The 11457-nt window shown below is 32.6% G+C and overlaps 1 protein-coding gene and 1 non-coding gene across 2 annotated transcripts; both read left to right on the top strand.

The window, feature by feature from the left end:
- The first annotated feature begins 211 nt into the window (after positions 1 to 211).
- TRNAL-UAA lies at positions 212 to 294 on the top strand. The gene has a single exon. It is a non-coding gene; the product is annotated as a tRNA-Leu (tRNA).
- A 5589-nt stretch (positions 295 to 5883) lies between these two features.
- On the top strand, positions 5884 to 11147 carry LOC122585642 (proteasome subunit beta type-5-B-like). Its single transcript, XM_043757768.1, has 8 exons — positions 5884 to 5993; positions 6775 to 6900; positions 7002 to 7131; positions 8925 to 9031; positions 9312 to 9446; positions 9550 to 9653; positions 10323 to 10423; positions 10831 to 11147. The coding sequence occupies exons 2-8, from the start codon at positions 6784 to 6786 to the stop codon at positions 10956 to 10958; spliced, it is 822 nt and encodes a 273-aa protein (XP_043613703.1). The 5' UTR covers positions 5884 to 5993; positions 6775 to 6783; the 3' UTR covers positions 10959 to 11147.
- The last annotated feature ends 310 nt before the right edge of the window (positions 11148 to 11457 follow it).

The following is an 11457-nucleotide window of genomic DNA, read 5'->3' as shown; positions in this document are numbered from 1 at the left end:
CATGCGACTTAAACATGTAATATCAAACCTTTTGTCTTTCTTGAAATGTTATATGTAATTAATACTCGTAAAAAAAAAAATAGTTACAAAATTAAACTATAACAAGTAAACAAATGGATAAAACAGCTACACTAGAATATTGTATATTTATACTAGAAAAAAAAACTAATATCCTTATAAGTATATTTAAAGTAGTCGTAAATAACAAAAAGCTAGTTTGCCCGAGAGGTTAAGGGGGAAGACTTAAGATCTTCTGCACATTAGTGCGCATGGGTTCGAACCCCATAGCTAGCATTTTTACTATTTTTGAAAATAACTTTTGATAAAAACGGGCTAACATACTTTTGGTCCCTATATTTTTGCATTATAGTCAGAAAAGGACACCGTACTTTCCGTTTCCCAAAATAGGCCCTGTCTTTGTGAAAATTAATTATCATTCAGAGTTCTTGATTCAATTTTGAGCTAAAAATGAATGTTATAAAAAGACTGGCATGTTCTTTTATCTGAGTATTGTATATTTGCTTGCATAGTTTTTATGATAGTGGTCCTAGCAACCATAAAATGCAATCGAAATACAAGTATGAGTTTGTTATTCATAGCTTTTAGGGTTAAATGTTATGGGTTTAGGGTTAATTACTGTCGATAACGTGTTATTTTGTGGTTAAACACATTTTAAAGAAAATATCTCTTTTTATATATACGATATTTTCCTGTGCTTATTTACCGTTTCATGGACTATGAATTGTAAAATCCATAAAATTAAAAAAAGTTAGAGGTGTAAGTTAGTAAGTTACGGAGTATATTATAAACTTATATAACACTAGACCAATACCCGGTCATTGACCGGGTTATGAAATTGACCTAAAAACAACTGATTTGACATACTTAATCAAAACCAATCCACTTAAAAGCATACTTGACTAACCAACTTATCTTACTTATCAATCCGCTAACCTATAATTTAATCAACTTATTTTACTTATCAACCCGCTAACCTATAACTTGGCCAACTCTGTAAACCCGGGTCGATCACTAGTTGAACTTTTGAACATGAAACTTTTAATGTTTAGAGTTAGATCAGAGAGTGCAACATGTCAACATAACTGGGTCGTGCTTATATATTATATATTATCGTAATTAAAAAGTCAATATAACAACAAATGGTAATGTAAAAACAATACAGATAAATTTCAACTTTGTAGTAAAAAAAGGTAATTTGATGGAAATCCTCTCATGTACCATTTGATATCCACTAATCCTCCAGTCAGGCTAGTGTTCAGATGATTTTCAGTCACTTAATAATCCTTTGATTATCTCAAATTCTTTGATTATCTCAAATTTGACCTCCCCTGTAAAGTGGTGGCTAGTGGCTACTGGACTATTACCCAAAGGTTTTCAACTTTGTAGTATGATACACCTTAAACTCTCTATGTTACACAACCCTCACAGATGCCAGCAGCCAGAAACCGTCACTTACTTTTTAACTTCATGTCCTTACGATAACATTTAAAAAACATTTGGATGCCATGTATTACACGAGCACACTTCTAATCTATGTAAAAACTCTAACATCTCGTTATTTTTGAATCTATGATTACAAAAATTTGCATGTAATGGGCTCCCTTTGGGGGTATCAGCGGTGTAAGGCGTCTCGAACCCTAAACATACTGCCCGTTTATAAGTTTACCATTTACCAAATTAACTAAAATAGAAAACTTCCATTAATTTGAAACTAATCGATCAAAAATGTGAAAATATCAAACATTATTCATCATATATAATTCAAAACTAAATAAATTTTCCCCCCATTGGGTATTTGAAATAGGCAGTTCTATTTCAAGTGAGCTCTCTAGCTCGGACACGGTTAAGACAACGTATGCTAGACCTCTCGCTGTTGAATCACGACACGAAAAATTCAAGAGAAATTCACCTTTAAAAAAAAATAAATTTTATCTACCGTAGTGTAAGAATAACTAATTAAAGTATGTCGTTATACACAAACACTCTTATTATTGTCGTATGATTTTTTTTTTTTTAGTGTACTATGTACTTAAATTTTTTAAAGCAATTAGTTAGTATGTTTAATACAATTGAAAAGTTACCATGTTTATATCTTTTGACTTTTATAATTTTAGAAATTTGACTTTGAATTTTAAAGGCCAAGATTTAAAGGATTGTGAATTTAAATGGTTAGGATTAAAAGTTAACTTTATTTTTTTTTCTATGCTATGGTAGCCATATATATATATATACTAGGTCTTTTACCCACGCGATGCATGGATGTTGAATTTATTTTTCAAAACTTTTAACATTGACAATCAATATAATGTGATCTAGTTATCGTAATTTTATTGTGTTGTTTATTTTGCTAGCTATGTAAATAGAAATTTAAAAAAATAGAATCTAACTGTTACAGTTACAAAGTTAAAAAATAAAATAATCGACTTTAAAAAAAATCACATTTATTACTCACAAAAATGAATATATCTAGTTCTTTTGTATAATGATGTTTTAAAAAATTATTATTCACCAAGAATCTGCAACCTCTATGTCTAGTTAACGAAAATCTAACAAAAAAAACATTTAGCTTGAAATCTGTTTATATAAACAACCAATTCATATTAATATAGTAAACTAATTTGCATGAAAATATAAAACCTAAAAACCATAACTACATTCACTTTGCGTTGTAAGAAAACAATATAAAAATTTTCGTTGTTTACATTCATTCATCTTTATATATGCAAAAATCTATATGTTAGGACATATGATTTAAGAATTGGGTAAGAAATCTATATATATTTCCTATAAATTTAAGATTCTGTTATTAAAGTAATTTAGGTTTTTTTAATTTTTAATTAGTTTCTTTATTTATATATCCTCTATATCTATATAGTAATTAAAAATATCTAAATCATTCAAATTAAAGAATGTGGAGTATATTAACAAATCAAATGAATTTCATAGTTTAGTTTTCTAAACTTTGTCGTAAGGTAGAATCAATTATAAAAAAGATATGATGTTTTATTTATTTCACATTTTTCTTTCTATATTTAATTCCAATATAAAGATTAATATTGTAGAGAAAAATATGGAGATGACACATAGGATTAATCCTATGTGGCAATATTATAAGATAGTTTTAAGTTAAAGATGCTCTAGAATCATTCGGTTTCCTACTGTTTTAATAATTATATAGATATAATGTGGAACTTTACAAAGTAAAAGGTAAACATATATTTTCGGCAAAATGGGGTTTTTAGCATAAATATTGTGTGAAAAATCTACGATAATATCAAACCTGGACCTCTATGCAGGGGCGGTACTAAAGGGGGGGGGGAAGGGGTCTAATGCCCCCCTCTAAATTTAAATTTTGTCATGTAATTTTAAATTTTTCATAAAATTTTAAAAGTTTTCTATAGGATTTTAACATTTCGCCCCCTTTTAGATTTATGTTTTTTAAGTTTTCTAAGTTTGACCCCTTTAAAAATTTTTTCTGGTACCGCCTCTGCCTCTATGCACATGTAGAGACCAAAGAAAATTGTTCAAAGATAATATTAATATCAAAGTCAATCTGGGGTTAAAGGGTTAACTTAATAAATATTCTTACCTTTTATGGTAAAATTCACGGTTCGATCTTTGTCATGCCATTAAAAAAAAGGGAAGCAAAGATTGAAAGTTGCTTTCACTAAACACTAAATGTTAAATTACTACATTTATTGCTAACTTTAATGTTAGTAGAATGATTACCTTGACAAGGATGTACTAAAATAAGAAGAAAAAAAAAAACTCTAGCATAGACTTAATTTGTGACTTTGTGTAAATAGCTAAAGTGACTATCCAATGTTCTTCAATGGATAATGATTCATTAACGGTTTAAATTAACATAAAAAATGTATCAAGTGTTTTTCAATGGACGATGATTCATTAACGGTTTCAATTAAGATTAACATAAATAGGGGGTGTCCGCACAATGCGGCGGTGACAACAGTGTGGTAGTGGTGCCGGCGTTGAGTAGTGTAGGTGATTGATGTAAATATAATTGATGTAAAGAGTGATAATTTAAGTATATTAAAAGACGAGCATGGTACCCGCGCAATGCGGCGGTGGTGGGGAAGACAATCTGGTGGTGGCGTTGATAGGGTTTTACTTTGCTAGAGACGAAAATGGTTGAATGACATAGTTGGTATATCACGTGAGAGGGTGCTTAGCAAGGAAGATTATTTAAGGGCATTTTTGTCTTATCAGGTTCTTAATTAAGTTAAGGGAGGAATCCAGTTTGCTTTATAAGGTATTATAGATAAATGATATATGTTATAAATATGTAAGAGTGGTAATATGGAAAGTCTGAATTTTTAAGACATTCCGAAAATAGAAATCCAAAATGCTTTATAGCATAAAAAAATGTAAATCATATAACACTTTGGTTTAGAATCAAATGTTTTTTTTGACCAAGTAGTACCTTATATTTTCTAACAACCTAAAATTATTGTTTCGGACTTTAGTTGGAAACAAATGTATTAATATATGTCAGCGCTCCTTACCTTATTTCGGGCTTTTGGCCCACTAACTTTAAACAGATATCTGAACTTTGTATTCACAAATCACAAGAAGTTAGCTATGCGGTGGTAATGGGTAGCCATGACTAGTGTAATTGAATTTTGTAGTTCAAATTACACTTATTAATATCATGAAAATTGTTCGGCGTCCCCACAATAAAATTCTGGCTCCGCCACCGATCACAACCCATGAAAAATGCCAAATGTTCTCCAACAAGCCATCTCATATAAATATAAATATAATATAATAATGTGTCTTTGGCTACCACACATTAACGGAGTTGGGAACGGATTCAAACATGTGTTCTATCTCTTGCAAAAGTTCTTCACAGTAGCTTCACTAAACATTTACACTAAAAGAATCATAACACTTAATCCAAAGACGAGCGATAAAGGAAAACCTATTTTGACATTGAGTGAATTGTACATGAACCAAGCAGTTATACAGCGCGCAACAAATGTTAAGCAGATACTGGAAAATGTTGTAATTTTGTTTAATAGATAACGAGTATATTACCGGTTCGTGTCAACTGGCTAGTCCCGCCCGTGTTAAGAGATCTAAGCTGTAGTTGACAGTCAAATGTGTTTCCATGAACTAAAAATTATTGTATTCGCCAACAAATGTATTACTAATATATGTAAACGCTCGATGCGTACTTTATGTTGGGCTTTTGACGCACTAGTTATTATTTTTAACATTAGCCCACTTTAATATCTCATGTTTAATACCATCATTATCATTAACTCTTCTTCTTTTTTTTTTTTTCTTTTTAACAAATATCTACTAATGTAGTTCTTATGACTTAATAGGACTTTGAATAGTAGAAAGAATATCCATGATATGTGTTTTTTTCTTCTTCTTTTCCTACAACCAAATTATCGTAAATTATTTATAACTCTAATTTCTTAATAGTCAATAGAGTCGAAACAGAATATGTCAAAGCAAGGAAATATTGTCATCATAAATGGTCAAGGGAAGTTTGTATATACTTGATAATTACTCGCTAATCACCCTTCTGCATATTTTTTTCCAGGTGTCTTTATTTTAACGAGGTCAAGCTTATTGTGTGACCCTAAATCTTGATCCCTCTCCATTCACCCGACACCCAATGGCATTTGAAATTTTTGAGTCACTGTTACGCACTTGATAATATTTGCATACAAATATTTGTATCTAGTGATTGAATTGAACCAAACATATGGGTCGAGCCCAAAGTTAAGCTAAAGGCCGAAATAAAAACCCAGTCAATTTTACCCGGCCCATAAAGTCGGGTCAAAGCATCCGGATCTGTAAAACTTATATTGTTGTACAAGAAATCAAATCATTCCCTTTAAAGGACTCATCTCATACCTGAGCTTTTATTCTTCCGGTTCAATCAAAATCATCTCTAACGATCTTGTTTATTTTTCGTTATTATTATTCTCATAAAAAAGGTACAATCTTTATCCAATTCTTCAATTTTATTTGCTCATTATCTGCATATTATTATGTCTATCAGTATCATATTAATTTCTAGGTTATTATAACTTCCACATAGATTAAAGCTAATTTTACTTGTGTTGTTTTTATAAATTGATGGTGCTCATTATCTGCATACAATAGTATGTATATCTTTTTTGATAGTTTAGAACCATATAAGATATCAATCATTTATAGACTTAGCAATAACAATTTAACAGTTAATTAAATGTATATATCGACAGAGGTCATGGGTTCGATCTGCATCCCATGCAAAGGTTGGAGGGCCTTTTTCTACCGTTTAGGTAGAAACTGGAAGCAGCCTCTCTACTTAGGTAGAGGTAAGGCCGGCCTACATCTTAACCTCCCCATACACCGTCGAGGTATTGGGGCTCAAAACCCGCGGAAGGCGGCACTGAGCAGTTACTTAATAAATGTATATATCGAATCGAAACCAATAGTTTTGCCGATGTTACTATGCCTTAGCTTTCGAGATAACCTGTAAGAGTTGGAAAATTCTTAGAAAAGATATACAAGGAAAACAAGCGTTTTTGAACCTTATTTTGTGAGTTTAATGATGCTATTTATTTTTTTATGTTAACAAATAAATAAAAAGGTTACCGTTATTTAGGCGTGTTTAAGGACGGTGGTTTTTGAATGTTGAGTGCTTCGTTTTCAATTTGCGGAATCGATATGTGGATTAGTTATATTTTGGTTAGGTAACTTGAAATGATGTTCATGATTTGATGTTTGTAGCTAGAAACCATGAAGCTTGACTTTAGTGGACTAGAATCGGGTGCACCACTATATGGAGGAAGTAACGACTTGATGTCTGACGGGTTTACTGATGCTCCTGCTTTTGACCTTCCGGTTACATCAGACGTGAGTTTCTTTCAGCCATACAGTATCTGACGATACTTCCTTTGGAAATAGATTTATTATAAATTGATATGTTAAATACTTAATTTACTTTCTTTTTTCAGTTTGATGGATTCCAGAAGAATTCTATTCAAATGGTAAAGCCTGCAAAGGGAACGACAACCTTAGCTTTTATCTTTAAGGATGGTGTGATGGTTGCCGCTGATTCCCGAGCTAGCATGGGAGGCTATATCTGTATGTACTTTTACTTTTAATTGAAAATATACATACATTTAAACAACTTTATAATTTCAAATAAGTTTAGAGATTTTTTAAGTGTTCTTTCAAAGTTATTGATGAACACTTTTTAAAACTTGGGCTAAAAGTTGGTTAATAAGTTGCATTTAGATGTTCTTTAGGAATCTTGGGTTTGACTACATAAATTTTGTCCTAGATTATTTTCAAGAGGCCTATCTGTCTTTTGCAAATGTACAGGCAGAACATAGAGTTTCATTTTAAAACTGTGCTCTTTTCATGATTCATAACTCAAATTTTCTTTACGATGTGAGTCTTCGTACAACGAATATTTAAAAGATCTGAACAGAAAACTTTGAAAACTAGTGGAAAGTTTGTCAACATTTCCTCTTATCGAGTTTAGCTAGTGCAAATTTCAACATGTAATGCAGTGCAGAATCTATGATCTATTGTTTATCTGGATGTAGTTGATCGTGCAGTTATTATGATATGAATCTGCTGGAACGATATAAAATAAAAGTATAAGGGTGTTAAGTGTGTTTTTTAATAATTGTTTCTTATTCTTGGTAACTACTTGTTCACCAAGTTAGGTTAGTGTTAGGTTAAGTCTATTAATAAGGCCTTGCAGCCATTGTGTTTAGGCAGGAAAATATATGTCGGTTCTTTATGAACTATTAGGAGTTGCTGGACTAAAACCAGTTGTGGAGTTGCTGGAGCTCTAATCCAGTTATTTACCTATCACTCAATTATCGTTTCTTTCTGTTTACTGCTGTGTTACTCCTGTTTCTTCTGCATAATCAGTTTGGTTCATATCATATTACTGAATAATTTGATGATTCTAGACTAGGACACGCAACTACCATGTGATTCCCACTCAATAGCTCGGCTATATGACTAAAGCTGAATAGTATAACCAATTTTGCTTTTCTGTATATTTATATTAGAAGCTTGGTTGTAGAAGGTGATAGGCGCACATAAGCGATAGGGTAAGCACGAAAGCGGCGAGCTTTTCGTACGCAAGGCGCACGCTTATGAACAAAAATTATAAATTATTTATATAGTATTTATTACACATAAAATACCAAAACACCATTAGTAAGACTGTAAGAGCCTCGTTTAAGTACGGCTTTGATCAAATTTGGTGTTTAAAAAGAGACCCCCAAAAGATTGTTTGTCTCGCTGAGGAAGAAGAAAGAAGAGATCAATCTTGTTGAGAAAGAAAAGGTAAGGAAAAAATAGATTACTTATTTATGAAAAAAATCTTGTGGTGTACAAAAAGCTCACGCTTTTTAGGACCTGGGCTCACAAAAAAAGCCCAAAAAGGTACACCATGCGCTTTGGGTACCAAAAAGCTCTAAGGCTTGTGCCTAGCGCTTAAGCGCCTGACGCGCTTTTTCGAACCAAGATTAGAAGAGCATGATGAAATAAGGCAAATGATCATCCTTGGTTAACATGGAACCCAAAATAATTGATAAAGTAAATGTGAAAAAATCCCAAGTATCGCTTCTTATATGCTGTGTACTTATGTGTGTATATAGAGATGTTATGGACTAATTCTCTGTCTAACGACCACATTGATGGTTAGTGTCCTAGTGATAGCTAAGTTTTACTCTCTGTGTCTAAAGTTAGGTCCTGGCTTTTTGGTTACAAGATTGTACCTAGATTGATATAGTTATAGCGGTAACTTAGATACAAACCCTGTCTTGAGCCTGAGCTCCTGTTTCCAACTCTAATTTACTGAAAAGATATTTTCCTTCAATATTTCACCATCCTTCTGATATTGGTTTTCGCAGCATCTCAATCTGTGAAGAAAATCATTGAAATTAATCCATATATGTTGGGCACAATGGCTGGTGGAGCTGCTGATTGCCAATTCTGGCATAGAAATCTTGGCATCAAGGTAATCTTATAGTGTTGCTACTTAAGTTTTGGCATGTTCACTTATTTTCAACATAGTAACGAGATATCCTCCTAACAAATTATTCTAATAATCCTCTTAAAGTCTTTCATGTCAAGTGTAATCCACTAATTCTCTCCCTTAATTTAATACTTTGATTGTACCATGTGTCATGATCATATTGTTAGGAGGATTTTTAGGAAAATATATTAGGAGGATTAATCATTATATGACATGCATATATCATCTGTTAATACATACTTGTAATGTGTTATACTGTTAGTGTCGTTTGCACGAGTTGGCAAACAAGAGAAGGATTTCAGTGACTGGTGCTTCAAAGTTGCTGGCAAATATCCTTTATTCTTACCGTGGAATGGGCTTGTCCGTCGGGACAATGATTGCAGGATGGGATGAGAAGGTATGTACAACCAAACATCCAAACCTGATGCTCGGGTACCTTGTATTGATGGTTGACCTACCAACCTTGTTTTAAAATATTCCTCTTATTTGACATTTTATAGGGCCCCGGTCTATATTATGTAGACAGTGAAGGAGGACGCCTTAAGGGCACAAAATTCTCAGTTGGGTCTGGTTCACCATATGCTTATGGCGTGTTAGATAGCGGGTGAGTACCCGTTCCTTACTCCACTTATTATAAAGAATATGCTTTCAATAAATTCAGTTCACCTATGAAGAAATACAATCATAATATTCTTGAATACTATTGTATTTTCCCTTTGTTTCATGTCATTAAAGGTGGCAATCTCAACCCATTTACTAGAAATGGTCTGTTTCTTGATTTCTGTACTAATTTATACCTCTAAGGGATTAGGTTGGGTAAACGACAAAAAATTTGGTCAACTATAGAAGGCGGAATTTGGGCTGAATTGGTTCAAATTGGCCCAGAGTTTATCTAAATGCTTACAACCTATTAATTTACTTGATTAAAAAGAATTGTTTGATTACAGTCTATTGTTTGATTATAGTCTATATACCACATGATTTTGGAAGTAGGATTTACCGATTTAGTAAATTGTAACTGTATGCCTTTTCATTTGATTCTATACTTTTTGAAATCATATTTATTATTTAGCAAATTCAGTCATATAAAGTTTATGAAAGGAAAGGAATATAATGTATGTGGGTCAACCCAAGGTACTTCCACCCACGTCTATAATATAAGCTGACTCTGTTCGTTAACACGTACATTTTTAGGTGTCCATATGCTGTCAGAGTTTTTGTGTTTTCTGTATTTGGTGATGCAATTGAAACATTTATTTTGTTTATCTTCTAGGTACAACTATGAAATGTCTATCACTGAAGCTGCTGAATTGGCTAGGAGAGCCATATATCACGCAACATTCCGTGATGGTGCTAGTGGTGGTGTTGCTAGCGGTACACACTTTCTTTCTGCATTCTAATTATCTTTACGTCCTGTATATTATTTTGTTAGAGGTGGCTCGACGCATTTACTTATGAATGAGCCGATTTGGGCATGTTTTATCTCTAACTGGCTAAAAGTGTCAAACCAAAATGCTAAACCACAAAGGAAATGGGTTGAACGTCACTCAAGTGTACTTTTATTGTGTACAACCTACTAAGTTGCTTTATATAAAAGATATAATTAATTAATTATACTGCAAGAACGTACTTTGGTAGTCCATATCTGTACAATCGTTTCACTTTTTTTTTTTTCGGGATCACCAACCCTTCTTGACCCATTGCCCAAACCTGCTTGATCATGACTACATCTTCTAAATGTTGTTTATTTGTTTCTTGAACTATCCGTACTTTTGTTTCAGTTTATCATGTGGGACCAACTGGATGGACAAAGTTATCGGGTGATGATGTTGGTGAACTTCACTACTCATACTACCCCGTTGAACCAGGCGTTGTCGAACAAGAAATGACGGAAGCTGTATCTGCCTGAATGGAAATGCTGATTGTTGGTTGTGTGTTAAGAAAACTGTCAGAGCAGAATGTACTTTTGTTATGACTTTAAATGTTCAAATGACATTATGTGGCTTTTTCATGTTACTAGAGGCTGACTTTCTTGTTGTTTCTTCACCCTAAACATTATGCATTTTTTAGCACTATGAATCTACTAGTTGCCCTGTTATATAGACTGTCGTCCGGCTTAAACAAATCCTTTTGGGTATGTTCAAAAAACCTACACGAGCATGGCCTATGGTTTGCATGGTTAAACATTAATCCAATAACTGAGAAAGTTTGATACGGTTATATTCTAATTCTAATGACTACAATTATTGTTGCAATTAGTAATCGGGAAATTTAATTCAACTTGGAAAATGGTACTTGCATAGTTGTATTACTTGTATATGATAATTTCTACCCTCATTTTGACAATTGATCGCTCAGTTATAAACATTGTGCTTAAATAGGAAGGCAGAAAATTGTGCACGTGGTAG

Source organism: Erigeron canadensis, chromosome 1 (genome assembly GCF_010389155.1).
Source record: "Erigeron canadensis isolate Cc75 chromosome 1, C_canadensis_v1, whole genome shotgun sequence".
Taxonomy (NCBI): Eukaryota; Viridiplantae; Streptophyta; class Magnoliopsida; order Asterales; family Asteraceae; genus Erigeron; species Erigeron canadensis.
The sequence above is the reverse complement of the archived record's forward strand: the minus strand, read 5'-3'. Positions and strand labels throughout refer to the sequence as shown.

Bases quoted from the DNA above. Each gene is read 5' to 3' on its own strand.
- LOC122585642 (XM_043757768.1), top strand. From the start codon at position 6,784: ATGAAGCTTGACTTTAGTGGACTAGAATCGGGTGCACCACTATATGGA. The intron at 9,032-9,311 runs GTAATCTTATAG...TTATACTGTTAG, and splicing joins ATAGAAATCTTGGCATCAAG to TGTCGTTTGCACGAGTTGGC. The intron at 10,424-10,830 runs GTACACACTTTC...CTTTTGTTTCAG, and splicing joins TAGTGGTGGTGTTGCTAGCG to TTTATCATGTGGGACCAACT.